Source organism: Hermetia illucens, chromosome 1, assembly GCF_905115235.1.
Source record: "Hermetia illucens chromosome 1, iHerIll2.2.curated.20191125, whole genome shotgun sequence".
In the NCBI taxonomy this organism is placed as follows: Eukaryota; Metazoa; Arthropoda; class Insecta; order Diptera; family Stratiomyidae; genus Hermetia; species Hermetia illucens.
Genome location: NC_051849.1, coordinates 108,975,588 through 108,990,524, shown reverse-complemented (window position 1 = coordinate 108,990,524; position 14,937 = coordinate 108,975,588). Strand labels below are relative to the sequence as shown.

Below are 14,937 nucleotides of genomic sequence, written 5' to 3'. Positions count from 1 at the left end.
AATGCCTCACATTTGGACATGGTTCGGGTGGAGCAAGTGATCCACGTGGGCGCTCCATAGCAGATAATGTGTCTGATCAGGGTCTTGTAGAGAGTCAGTTTGGCCTTGGTGCTGAGTCCTACCTTCTTTCGAAGAAGGAAGTAGATCCTACTGAATGCACCGCGTGCCTTACCGGTCGCGAGCTCAAGATGTAGCTTGAACTTAAGGAGTTCGTGAAGTTTAACTCCTAAGTACTTAATGCTCTGGGAATTGCTCACTATAGTGTTTCCGATCTTCATTTTCAAGCGTTTAGCTTTTCTATGGATTCCTCTAGAACCTAGGTATCTAGCTTTCCTCCGGAAGGTTCAGAATTGCGTTTTGGCCTCATTAATCTTAATGCCCCATGCCAGGTAATATTTGCCAAGGTCTTTCAAATATCTCTCGACCGCTTTGGCTGCCCTGTTGGAGTGGAGGCTTGAAGCGAAGATGAGAGTATCATCGGCATATTGAATGAGTTCGGTGCCGGTCTCGGGAGTTGGGACGTCAGCCGTGAAGATATTATAAAAGGTGGGTCCAGAAATGGATCCTTGCGGGACAAGAGATCGGAGAATTCATTCCCCACACTCGCATAGAAATACCTATCTTCGAAGAAGCTTAGAGCAATTCTAATGATCGGAATTGGGAACTCAAGATCTATCAGTTTGTAGATTAGTCCGTTTACCCATACGGAGTCAAAGGCCTTTTCTAAGTCTAATGCACATGCTACGGTCGGTTTATTATTGACGTTAAGTCTTGCTACGACGGTGTCGTGAAGGTAGCTAAGTGCATGTTGAGTTCCGTGCTTGCTGCGGAACCCGAACTGATGGTTCGGTATAATCTCTTTGAGGTTGTAATATTGGACTAGCCCGATTGTCCACGCTCTCTCAAAGAGTTTGGTTAAATTGGATAATAATGAAACGGGTCTAAAGTTTTTAGGCTCAGTAGAGCCGCCTTTTTTTCGGATCGCAATTATTTTAGCTACTTTCCAGGTGGTGGGAAAGTAGCCATTATTTATGCAGTTATTAAATACTGCCAGCAAAAATTTGATGGAGACTCGGGGAAGTTGCCTAATTACGTAATTAGGAATTTCGTCAGGTCCGGCTGATTTTTTACCGTTTAGGTTTGAGGTCAAGGCGGTGAGTTGTGATAAACTCAGGAATTGTTGCGAATCCGTTGGTTTTACCGAGGAGTTCGTTTGGGAGAATGTGACTAATCAGTTTGAATGCCTAGAGACACAGTAGGCGGAGGGGTATTGAGCTGAGACTCAAATGATTCCGCAAGGACTTGCGCCTTTCTGGCGTCTCCGCAGATTGGTTCCTTGTTCCTGGTAAGAACGAAATTACGGGACCTATTTTTCTTCGCTAGCCTATTTATATGTTGAAACATATCTGGCCCGGGCTTAATATCTGCGAAATTACGGGTTAATTCTTTATTGCGGAATTGCGCCACCATTTCCCGGATAATTGCGCTTGAGGTTCCTGCGCCAAATCTGTCTGACCCTCATATATAGCATGATGTCATGCGGGAGTTTGTTGTATACAAACTAATCGACTTTGATCAGCCTGGTATTTCTGCGTGTAGCAGTATTGATGGCGTCCGTGGCCAAAATGATTGCTTCGTCGATTTCTTTGTCCGACAGATTGTGATCTGTAGCGAGTTTCTTCAAGTTCAGCCTTGGTGCTAAATCTGACTTGAATTTGTATCAATCAGTGTGGGCAAATGACCTGATGGTTAGCTTAACTCGTTTCTGCAGTTGTGAAGTTGAGGCCATTTTGAGTTCAACTGCAGAATGGTCGGACATGCCTGGCAAGGTTTTACAGGAAGTTACCTGAAAACTTTGCTTGGTTTCATCAGACAGCAGGAAAAAGTCAATGATGGATTGACTAGCGGGTCTTGTCGGCGAATCGGGCGAGACCACCTCAAGGTTGGCTGGCGTGAAAGGGTCGTGGATCCAATTATACAGGGTTTTCCCATTTAAATTTTCTGCCTTATCGCCCCAGGATTTGTGCCGTGAGTTAAAGTCGCCACCGAAGATAAGATATTTTGATTTTAACTGGAGATCGCCCAAGACTTTTAAGTCATGGCCCAGTTGCTCACTTGGGGAATTGTATTTGAAATAAACGGAAACTACCAAACTCCGTTTATTATCGATAGTTTTAACTACTGCCGCTGCAGCGGAACGGACTAGTAAACCTTCGATGACGACTTCCTCAAAATGGTAGTCTTTTTTGACTAGAAGGGCAGCGCCCGTGTTGCTGTTATGCCGAATAGTGGTATATCCGGTGAAATTGACATTATGTCTGTGGTTTAGGTGGGCCTCCGAAAGCAAAATATGTCTGCTTTCAGAGTATCAACCAACGCTTGGGCGGTGGGACGTTGGGCGTGTGAGACCAGGGACGTGGAGTTAAATGTGACTCTATTTAACTCCATAAGTTAATCAGTAGTTGGATTGCGGTAATCTGCCGCTGCTCATTTGTTTGGGCGGAAGCGAGGCTTTCGACCAAGTTCTCGAAGGCCAGTTTGTTGCCTTGTGGAGCTTGTGGTGCAGCTCTAGGAAGAGTATTCCTACCTGCTTGGGGGTACGATACACCTGGCCGGGACAAGCTTTGTGACATCTGTGTCACCGTTTGCTTGGTTCTCGCCGTTTCTGCATTTTTTCTCGCCATGCCAGCTTCCCTTCTGGCAACCATATTTTTATATGCCGGGCATCCGCGGTAGTTGGCAGGATGTTCGGTCTGATCGCAATTGCAGCAATGCGGCGCCTCCGTCGATGGTGTGGGGCATTCCCCGCGGACGTGTTTTTTTGCGCACTTCACGCACCCGTGCACAATTGAACAGTTAGGGGCAATGTGGCCGAAATTCTGGCAGTTGTAGCACTGCACTTCTTCAATTGGCTTGACTTTCTCAAGCGAAATCTTCTGGTGAAGTATATATTTAATTTTTAGAACTTCACTGAGCTCTTGGGAGGGCTCGAAGGTGGCTATGAAAAGTCCCGATTGTGACCTCATCGGGAGTGCCGGGTTCTGGCTGTGCAGAAGCTTATCTGCACGCGTGACTAAGTTGGCCACGGTTTTCAATTTTAATTGCGGGTAATCTTCGTTTAGCTCCCGCAATATGTCCGCTGGGTCTGTCTCCCTGTGGAGACCGCGAATAACCAGCGACTTGGTTCTTAGGGTCGGTGGGGTGTTGGTGGTGGCGTGAAGCCCTTTCTCTCTTATGAGAGCGAAAATCGCGGCATGGTCTTCAACCGTCTCGGCGAAGATGAGGGTCTTGTCAGTCCTCGTGTTCTTCAGGGTTGCTTTCAACCCTTTCTCTTTAATTAGTCGTAGGAACTGCGGTACATTTAGTCTGTACCCAGTTATCGGGGGAATTCTCGGTTTCTTAGGGGTGGCTACTTGGGACTTTAAAGCCACCTTTGTGGCTTAGTTTATACCACAGTACAGGATTTGCGAATGTATTGGGGGAAACTTATCCGCACACATCATAGGAACTTAACCACAGGTAGATTCTGCTAGACGTTAGGGCCTATTAGTATTATGATTTATACCTTTTGTGATACAGTGGACTGTACCGAGACTGTTACCTTTTTGGCAATTCTACGGAAATTTTGATCGAGGTGACCCCAGACCAGGTCAATATTTTGCCTCTTAGTAAATGCAATATTAGTAAATGTTACTTTCGTTCCACGTTTTTTTTTGACAAGTACTGACAAATGAGAAATAATACTGGGGTAATGATGAGCTACGGAAGGTACTGAATTTGTTACCGATGAAAATTTCCGATAGAATTTGCTGCCTGATTTTGTTTAATTTTTTTTCAGCCGCACATAGAGATTGGACTATGTGTTCCAGTACAATGTCCCAAAGAGGCCATCACAAATTGGGCACAAAAGTATTTTGAGGATAATCGGTTTATTCCTCAACGCATATATGATATCAATATGACCACTGTCGATAGCAAAGTGCCAGAATTTAAGTCAGAAATTTTCTCTAGCACTGGATTTATTCTATTTACGTAAGTTAACCTTTCCTACTCAGGTCCTGGCCTGCCATTTAACAAATTTATTTATATTTCTAGGTTAATTGTTGTCACAGTATCATCACTAGCAGGCTTGGCTGAGATTATGTGCATCTTGAAGCAGAGGCGCTCGGAAACGCACGATAAGGATACAGTCGCAACGGAAACTTTTCGAGGTGAAAAGTTTCTGAGGTGCTTTTCTTTGCGAGAAAATGTCCCACGTGTACTACAGGCGACAGCACCCAAGGAATTCGTATCTATTTTGGCCGGATTAAGGACAATTGTTTGCCTCTGGGTTACTTTACTGCACATCTTTTACTTTTCAATGTTTACCATGGATAACATCCTATTCCTATATGCGACAGGGGAAACTTTCATCCAGCAGCCAGTTTTTCAAGCCTGCTACTATGTAGATGTATTTTTTACCGTTAGGTGCGCTGCTCATAATTTATATTCTGGAGTGTTGTGTTCGTTAATTTATCTGTAATTTTAACGTCTTTTAGTGCGTTTCTGATGACATACAATCTTTTATCGAATAAGCAGCGTGTTTGTGAGATAAAGTCGAACAAATGGTTTCAGAACTTGAAATTGTATATGAAATTTGTCATTCATCGAATCTTCAGGTAATTTTTTCTTGGCTTTTAAATATCAAATTAATTTAACAGCGTTAGCGGCGTTTCAGGTTGACACCTGTGTTGGTATTGACTTTAGTTGCCAGCGATTTCGTTTATGACATTGTCGACATGAGCTCCCCTTTCTATTTGAATGAAGACCACGACTTATATTGTAAAAAGTAAGTACCTTTTCTTTATGTGGAGGTGGTAAGTGAATAATGGATTTACATTTAAAAATTGTGTTTAACACGAATGTTATGGAAGGAAAGAACATGTAATGGACCTGAGTTCGTGGAACAGTCCGATTTGGCTTTTGTTAGTGACGTTGCGAACGAAAACGTCACGTGTTTCTGTATTCCTTATGAAATTTGCAATGGAATGCGCTTTGAAAAATCAAGAGTGACACTGCGATAAACAGGGAAACGTCGAAATAATACTAAATATCAACTGGGAGCTGAAACTTCTGCATTAGCTATAAATTTAACAATTCTGAACTCTTGGAATTTTCCGAACATTTTTCAGCGTTTCTTAGCAACTCATTTTGTATCTTCACAACTGCGCTGGAGACTAAAAACCAATTTTCCCCTTGATTTGACCAGTTTACTATCATGCCCTTACGAGCTTGACGACGAGCAATACTGTTGCCTATTCGCTGCAATTGCCAGTCCGGCACTCTCCAGTCAGGTCTTAACAGCGCTGATTACTTCTAATGAGTACAACTCAGCATCTTCGTAATTCACCACCGTGGCCTCCTCTGGAACCGGAAGATTAAATACACCATTGTACATGATGTTCCACAGTAGTGGTCCCATTACCGAGCCCGTGGAACAACCGGGGAGGCTACGTACACCTGGGGTCCGTCATCGGGGTCAAACTTGAGCCTCCGTTCTTGCAAGTTGGTATTGACCATAGTAAGGAGATATGCGGGGACACCAATCGTCGCCAGGGATTTCGGTATATGGGTTTAATTGACTGAGTTGGTCTTCAGGTCCCGGGTCACCACCATTCAATATTTACTATCCTTTCCGTGAATAGCTCTCTCGGCCAAGCATCATGGCTTTGATTGATGGCATCAACAGTTAATTTGGCTTTATAGAGCCCATTCTGATGATGATTCTGATGATCTGGCCGCCACATTAAGAGATCTTTGAAAGGTCTCAGCATCCCTTTTTGCTGAAGAAATAACCCTTGGTTTATTGTCAAGAAGAGAGTAGGGCACCTGGTCTGTAAAAATTACTAACCTCTGAATCGCTCCATGATAATTCTATGTGCGGTTCCCCACGGGTTTACATTCGCCTCCGAGCAGAGCTCCTTTAAATCATTCCTTCTTGGTGCAGTGGATAACGAGCTTGAGGGTTTTCCGGGTTTTCTTGTAGTGTGCTCTTTTTGCACCTAATCGATCCTACCTACTGTCCTCTGAGTCGTTCAACTGGCTAGGCGGCGATCGAAGTTTGGGCAGTTTACTATTCCACCAGAAGTTGGTTTTTCTAAAGGAATATGCATCTTTTAGGCTTGGACTGGGCACATGCCTTAGAGATGGAGAGCTCTTTTCGTGGGGTCGCCATTCTAAGTAGGTTGACCTTGCCACAGGGTTTGCTCATCCCATGCGTTTATAGACCAGTCTGATGTCTTTTTCCGCTTGCCGTATAGCTCTCTCCATGGCATAAAGGAAATTGTCTTGTGATCACTGTATGTTTTGTCCTCGCTAACGCTAGCGTAGGGCTCTCAAAGGCCGAGTTTACAACTGAGCTCGACCCTACTTTCTGGAAAGAATTGACGTTATGTTCGTTGAATAGAACTCTATCTAACTGGGCATATGCCTCTAAAAAATTTTGGTCGTTTGTGTTATTCTCTCTGCTTCCCCACTGGAGGTCCACATATCACTTCTTTGTTCCCTCGCGTCGTTGTCTAGTTTTTAAATTTGGACAATGTGAGACTGGATGGGGCATAGTAGTTCAGTTAAAACACTTTATTAGAATTATAATTTAACTTATTAGCATAAACTATTCTCTTATTATGACTAACGTAATTATTTCGTAAATTAAGATGACACAAATTTTGCTTAAGATTACGGCACCAGGAACATAAGATCCAACAATCATGATGGAGTCTGTTAGAAGTAAATTATGTAATTTTGGAAAGAAGATTAAACTATTGTTTAAGTTGAAAATAACGATCTTACTTTTACGTTTACAACTTCTCTCCAACTCATTCTTTACGCTATCCTGTACTGACACCGAAAAATAATTTTCATTGTCAAAATTTGGTCTTCGATGTCATGGTCACCGCGATTCGCGCTTGCGCCCATACAAAGTTACTGAGCGACTGGTTTATGGTGCATTGCATAGTTTGTCTACCGCAAGCCCACAGCGCTGCGCAACTAATCGACTCTGAGACCAATACGCCACCGTCAAGTTTTCTGTATGGTTCACTTATGGTGGCAATTTCCATCTCAATTTCATAAGTGGTCTGCTCAAGCAAATCCTGAGCGACTTTTATTTTTTCATTGCAGTCAACAGTCATTTTCAATTCAGGGCACTTACAGCTTTCGACAATATGCCAGCTATCCCGTTCCTCCTTTTCTTCGCTCAATAGGCATTTGGGGCCCATATTGCACTCTTTACCAATATGACCTTTCTTACCGTATCTTCTAAATTGATCGGAATGACTAACCCCGCTAGTACATGCCCTCGGGAAGTGTCCAAATATGAAGCAGTTGAAGCACTTCCTTAGTGAGGACTGCTCTTCCCTAGATTCTAACTTTCCGGCTGATAATAATTAATACAGCCCCTACTTGCAGTCGCAAAATGGTCGCTACTACAATAAATTTTGCTCAAACCAACAATAGACTTCTCGACAAGTTCTTCAAACTTGAACTGTCTCTTTAAAGTAATGCACATTTCTACTTTAGATGTCATTTCGTCGAGATTCTTGCACTGTATGTATGTATCCATACTGTGACATTCTCCCCAAATATGTTCTTAGTTTGGATTCGGGAGCCGCCAGTTCAAACATGACTTTGCGTTTCTGGGTCCTTCAGATTTTACTGACATTTCCGCCTGGACCTTTTTAGGCCGGTCAGCTTTGGTCTCTTTCAAAATCTCCGCGTATGACAGATTATCTTTGTTAGAAATAATAACCGCCCCTAGGTGAATTCTCACCTTTGCTTACCTCTTCGTTTTTTTTTGCTGTTTACGAGCTTAGCGCAGTCACCATTTTCATTTCCCTTGCATTTTGCTTCAATTACTGGAGCTCGCATTTACAGTCGGCCAACACTCAGAATCGTACAGGGCGACAGGACGGACGACATTGCGGTAAATTTTAGATTTGCGACGTGGGTTGATACGTCGATCACAAAGAACACCAGCTGTGGAACGCCACTTGATCCAGGTTGCGTTAATGCGTGAAGCAATTTCATAACCCAGTTCTCCATTGGCCGATAGCGTTCACCAGAGATATTTAAATCGCTCAGTTCTGGGCAGATCACTGTCGCTGACAGTGATTGTGACTGTTTCATGTGGGTCGGTCGTCAAAAATTCAGTTTTGTTTAGATTCAATCTGAGACCGTGTTGCATGAGGCGATCATTCCATGTTTGGACAAGTTGCTCGAGATCATTTTTTCTATTAGATGATAGGAAAACATCACTTGCACAACGTAGTGTATAAAGCGCTGGACGTTGGATGTCCCGTGTGACGGTGTCCATAACAAGAACAAAGTGGTGGTGAGAGAGAGGGCGCTTCTTTCATGAACACGAACAGAGACACGAAGCGGTTTTGATACATCCGCCATACTTGGAACTTTACTTTTTGGGTCATGGTAGAGCAATTGAACCCAGTGCACAAGTTCTTCTGGCACGGACTTCATTTCACCATGGTCATTCCAAAGGCAAGTATCCCGCTTGATATGCCGCTTACCTGGCTTGGTGACCCCGAGGTTTGCAGAGGCCGCTTTGTGGATCGTGGATTCTACCACATTCGTAGTGGTTGGTAATCGTGTAAGTTAGATCATTTCTTCTTTCTTCTCGTGAAATCACCACCATTTGATGCGCCATTTTTACCGCGTTCGCGTTCAATGTCGCAACTTTTGGCACCAGACTATCGAGTTTCTTGCAGAGCGTAGATAGCAATGCGCCTTTTCTGAAGGACTCTTGCGAGTTGCTCGGTCTTCCTAGTTAGGATGTCAACGTTTAGCGTGCAGGCACCTATTTGTTTTGTTCAGACTAACTTGCTTATGTCCTGAAGCTGTCCATGCATCAAGAACTCTTGCCCATTGTTGGGCAGGACCGGGACCCGTCCGTTCATCATCATCATCATCATCAATGGCGCAATAACCGGTATCCGGTCTAGGTCTGCTTTAATAAGGAACTCCAGGCATACCGGTTTTGCGCCGAGGTCCACCAATTCGATATCCCTAAAAGCTGTCTGGCTTCCTGGCCTACGCCATCGCTCTATCTTAGGCAGGGTCTGCCTCGTTTTCTTTTTCTACCATAGATATCGCCCTTATAGACTTTCCGAGTGGGATCATCCTCATCTATACGGATTAAGTGACCGGCCCACCGTAACCTATTGAGCCGGATTTTATCCACAACCGGACGGTCATGGTATCGCTCATAGATTTCGTCATTGTGTAGGCTACGGCATCGCCCATCCTCATGTAGGGGCCCAAAAATTCTTCGGTGGATTCTTCTCTCGAACGCGGCCAAGTGTTCGCAATTTTTCTTGCTAAGAACCCAAGTTTCCGAGGAATACATGAGGACTGGCAAGATCATTGTCTTGTACAGTAAGAGCTTTGACCCTATGGTGAGACGTTTCGAGCGGAACAGTTTTTGTAAGCTGAAATAGGCTCTGTTGGCTGACAACAACCGTGCGCGGATTTCATCATAGTAGCTGTTATCGGTTGTGATTTTCGACCCTAGATAGGAGGAATTATCAACGGTCTCATAGTTGTATTCTCCCATCTTTATTCTTCCCGTTTGACCAGTGCAGTTTGATGTTGCTGGTTGGTTTGTCTTCGGTGCTGACGTTGCCACCATATATTTTGTCTTGCCTTCATTGATGTGCAGCCCAAGATCTCGCGCCGCCTGCTCGATCTGTATGAAGGCAATTTGTACGTCTCGAGTTGTTCTTCCCATGATGTCGATATAGTCAGCATAGGCCAGTAGTTGGGTGGAGTTAAAGAGGATCGTACCTCTTGCATTTACATCAGCATCACGGATCACTTTCTCGAGGACCAGGTTAAAGAGGACCCATGATAGAGCATCCCTTTGTCGTAGACTGTTGTTGATGTCGAATGGTCTTGAGAGTGATCCTGCTGCTTTTATCTGGCCTCGCACATTGGTCAGGGTCAGCCTAGTCTTATAAGTTTCGTCGGGATACCGAATTCTCTTATAATGTATTACATATATTATAGTTATATATATATTTAATAATTCCTTGATATAATTACAAATTAATTATTGTTGTTAGTCGTTTCTTTTTGGTCAAATTACAGTTATATTACATAATTAATAAATCTGATTATATTTATTTCATCTGACGGCTGACGGAAGACTCTCTATGTTTTTCTTTTTTTTCTACGTCCTGCCGTCAAGTCATGGCACTCTGTTCTCCACTCCTGTGGCGAGGTCTAAACTGAGTGGGGAGCGCCAGTGGCGTCATCTGTCCGCTCGCATTCGCAACATTCGAAATAAATTTCGAATGCCGTGAATCCTGCCGCGCGACACTCTCATGGCCGTGTACAGTTTTACCCTGGCCATGCTATCATAGGCGGCTCTAAAGTTGATGAAGAGATGTGCAACTGTTATCCATATTCCAACAGTTTTTCCATCGCTTGCCGCACAGAGAAAATCTGATCTGTTGCTGATTTGCCTGGAGTGAAGCCTCTTTAGTATGGATCAATGATATTCTGGGCGTATAGGGCTATCGGGCCTAGCAAGATAGCGAAGAATATCTTATAGATGGTACTCAGCAACGTGATACCTCTATAATTGCTGTACTGTGTGATATCTCCCTTTTTATGTGTGAGACAGATAATCTCTCGTTGCCAATCGTCAGGCATTGATTCGCTGTCCCATACCTTGAGCACAAGTTGATGAACCACTTGGTGTAACTGGTCGCCTCCATATTTAACCAATTCGCCTGTAATTCCATCGGCCCCAGCCGACTTATTATTTTTTAACCGATGAATTGCACGGACTGTTTCTCTTAAACTTGATGGTGGCAGCATTTGTCCGTCGTCTTCAGTTGGTGGGACCACCAACTCGTCGATGTTCTGGTTGTTCAGTAGCTCATCAAAGTACTCAACGCATCGCTCCAATATGCCCTTTCTGTCCGAAATCAGATTTCCCTCTTTGTCTCGGCAGGATGAGCATCGAGTTGTATAAGGCTTCATCCTGCTGACTTGTTGGTAAAACTTCCGCGCCTGGTGCGGTTGCTCCCTGTACTTTTCTAGTTCACAGACTTGTTTGTTCTCCCAGGCTTCCTTTTTCCGTCTATGGAGTCGCTTCTCCGCTCGATGGAGTTCGTGATAAGTCCCTGCGCGTGCCCGCGTTCTTTGAGAAAGCAACATTACTCGGTATGCGGCATTGTTCCGTTCCGTTCCTAGCTTACATTCATCGTCAAACCAGCCGTTCCGACTCCTTTTGCAGCTGGGGCCAAGTATGTTTGTGGCCATATCAATGATAACGTTCTTCAGGTGATTGTGAAGATCATTTGTTAATGCTTTCTCTCCAGGTCCTCTGTTGACTGTGGTTATTGCAGCATCTATTTCTCTCTTATAGGTGTCGCGGAGGGTTGCGTTGTGGATGGCTTCATTGTTAACTCACCTGATCGTCAGAGGGATTCTGATGGTGTTGTTATTCGAGCTCGGAACACCATGCTAACGAGATAGTGATCCGAGTCTATATTGGCCTCCCTATATGTTCTGACATTCATCAAGGCTGAGAGGTGGCGGCGTTCAATCAACACGTGGTCAATTTGGTTGAAAGTGGTCCCGTCCGGAGAGGACCCAAGTATGTTTGTGGCACCGCTTTCCGCGCAAACCAGGTACTTCCAACAACCATTTCATGTGACGCTGCTAATTGAATAATCCGCAGTCCGTTATCATCTGTATTTTGGTGTAAGCTATGGGAGCCAGCGTATCGCCTGAATACGGGCTCCTTCCCTACTTGACTGTTAAAATCCCCAAGTATGATTTTAATATCATATCTGGGACAGGCTTTCAAGGGTTCGTTCTACTGCCTCGTAGAATGTATCCTTCTCCGACTCTGCAGTCTCCTCTGTAGGGGCGTGAACGTTAATGAGGCTTATATTTCTAAACTTGCCGCGCAAGCGCAGAGTACATAGCCGTTCGCTTATGTTTTCAAAGCCGATAACAGCAGGTTTCATTTGTTGGCTGACTAAGAAACTTACTGCGAGCACGTGGTTTACTGGATGGCCACGATAATATATGATGTAGCGGCGCTTCTCCAGGAAACCGGTCCAACGCATCTGCTGTAACGCTGTTACATCAGCCCTATATTGGGACAGGGTATCGGCTAGCTACTCATCAGCTTCATCTCTGTACAGGGAGCGCACGTTCCATGAGAAAATGCGCAAATCGTTATTCCGTTGTTGCCGGGTTCGTCGTGGTGTAATCCGTCCAGTCCGAGGCTCCTGTCGTGGCTTCGCAACAAGTTGTTTTCCATGTAGGGTTGTCAACCTTACCCAACCCCCAACCTGGAGGACCAGTTGGTACAATTTGTCCCGTTTTTCGGCGCGGGAGACTCGCCTTCATCCTTCTCTATCTGCAGTTTTTCGTTAAGAAACAGCTCCCAGTGGTCACCACGTGGAGGTGGAGATAGGGTTTGGTAGTAGAGCTGTTCAGCAGGCATTTGCCAAGTTTTATGCTCCATCGTGGGTACCAATCCACGTTTCGCCCTGGGACCTATACTACCTTTTGAGCACCTGTCTATCTGTTACCCCCCGCTTTATTCGGAAACGGCTAGACCGATTGTCAAGAAAATTGGTGAGAGCATGTTTTCTTGGAGGTGGAGATCAATTTTGGGTAAAAACTGGAAATATTTCTTATAATTGAATTACATTCGTTCAAATGTAAACACACAAGTTTTTTCTATAAAGACCTTCGTACTTGGCTTCTTTCAATTACACTGTGAAAACGCCAGGCCCTTATAATCAACTCAAATCAACCAATCAATAGTATTTTGTTTATTTTTATGGCCTAAGTCATCTTGGATTCCTCTGGCACGTCCTGGCACTCATTCTTTTTAGCCTCCAAATAGCCAGTCAGCGAAGAATTAGCTACAAGTCCGGGGGACGCATGGTATACTGGGACAACCGTGAGACTCCCCAGCGACATGGTGCTCGACATCAGATCAGGACTCAACCCTACCGGTTTGTTGCGCCTGCTCAAAGACGCAAAGCCAAAGTGGAATCCGCCGTTGCAACCCAACCACGCGAACACTCTGGCTGACTTGTCCAGGGATTTCTAATCCTGTATGCATGTTCCTAATTAGGGACGAGAGCTCTTCGGAGGGCGTTTATGAGGATCCCCTTCCAAGTCTTCGAGCGAGGCCAACATCATTAAAGCCGGGGGAACGGTTACACGGGTTTTCTTAGCTTGACTAAAACCCTTCGTTCAGCAAAGAAACGCCCCAAGGGTGAGAGGTGCGCGTTGCGTCCGTTTTGACTTGCGGCAGCCGAATTGAGGGAGCCATGTGTCTAGTTCCCCGTTGAGACCCCCCTTTCCTTTTCAGCTGGCTGTGAAATGTTGTGGCGGATGAATCCTCATCTGACCTTTAATTTAAGTAATGTTTGGTAGAACTATTGAGTGTTCCAAAGTGAGCAACGCTTTCAATATAAAGCAAGAATACGTTCAGAATAGGAATATTATGTTGGAGCGGAGTTTGCGACAAAACGAGCCGGAGGAGAGGGATTAATAAAATTTATTAATATAGTATTTAAAAGGGGTAATCTTATTTACTCCATAATATGTAATAATATACTAATTCAAACTTATCCATCTTATTTGCTTATTTGATTAAAAAATTCAAACATAGAGGGCCGAGGGACTTGGAATGTTGGGGGGGGGGTATGTCGAATATCAGTTGACTCAGCTGACGATGACCTCCTAGTGGGTCGCTATAGTCTTGAAATGAAGTACTCTAATACTAGGCCTAGATTTCAATTGCATTATGACGCCATTCAATATTATTTTATTTGTTCAAGGTACATATGTTATTATTACTTAAATTCATGTGATCATGCATTTTGCAGGAATTGGTGGTACACTTTATTATATATCAACAATGGCTTGTCTATAAGGAAAATGTGTTTAACCTGGTCCTGGTACCTTGCTTGTGAAATGCAGTTTTATATATTCTTCCTTGCCATTATTTTTATTTATATCAAAAACGAAACTGTCGGAAAAGCGATCTTCATAACAAGCACGCTAGTATTGATGACGGTCAGCTTCCTTTGCTACTATTCGAACTGGAATAACTTTCCAGTAAGTATAGGTATTCGGTTTCTTAGGATTACAATAAGTCAAATAATTTTCTTCTACTCTACAGATTTGATGTAATGAGTGTAACAGCAGAAAACGTTTATATAAAACCTTGGACCAGGATACCACCATACTTTGCCGGAGTCTTAACGGGTTGGTTTTTATATCGGACCAGAACCTCAACTATAAAACTAAGCGAGTTCACAAGAACAGCTTTTTGGGTAGTAGCCACAATGATTCACTTAGTGGTTATTTTCATGACTTACTGGAGGGAAACGCCCGTGTGGATAGTCGCAACAATTATGTCTTTTGGAAGAGGTTTATTCGGAATCTTCATTGGTAGTTTGATAAGCATCTGCCAATTAGGCTACGGTGGTGCATTTGCCAAAATTATGGGTGCTAGATTGTTTTTATATCTAGACAAGTTTGTATATAGTACGTACATGGTCGCTCCAATTGTAATAACACTATTATCTGGCTTGCGAAATGAGCCATCAACTTTCAGGTGTATTGTCTGCAATATCAGACATATTTCCAGTTATGTTTATATCTCATATCTTCGCGATGTTAACAACTCTTTTTGTTGAGATTCCATTCCAAAGGTTGTCCAGCCAGTATATCTTGAAGAAGATGTGATAATAATTGAGCTTAACTGATGAATTTAAGATTATTTAAGTCCTAGTATTAACGCAGACCAATTGTTAGGTTTCAGGAGAACAACTAAATTTTATAGTCACAGGTTTGTGTCAAACAATACCTTATTAAAATTTGTTCAATATTTGTTTA

General features: G+C 43.7%; 1 protein-coding gene across 1 annotated transcript in view; it reads left to right on the top strand.

Annotated features, from left to right (window-relative positions):
* LOC119646500 (nose resistant to fluoxetine protein 6-like) overlaps window positions 1–14,356 on the top strand; it is a 53,678-nt gene extending 39,322 nt beyond the window's left edge. Inside the window, exons 3-8 of the mRNA XM_038046955.1 lie at window positions 3,839–4,032; window positions 4,096–4,467; window positions 4,539–4,658; window positions 4,718–4,828; window positions 13,923–14,154; window positions 14,219–14,356. Coding sequence (XP_037902883.1) covers window positions 3,839–4,032; window positions 4,096–4,467; window positions 4,539–4,658; window positions 4,718–4,828; window positions 13,923–14,154; window positions 14,219–14,224 — 1,035 coding nt within the window. The 3' untranslated portion in view covers window positions 14,225–14,356. The remainder of the gene's footprint in view (window positions 1–3,838; window positions 4,033–4,095; window positions 4,468–4,538; window positions 4,659–4,717; window positions 4,829–13,922; window positions 14,155–14,218) is intronic.
* The last annotated feature ends 581 nt before the right edge of the window (window positions 14,357–14,937 follow it).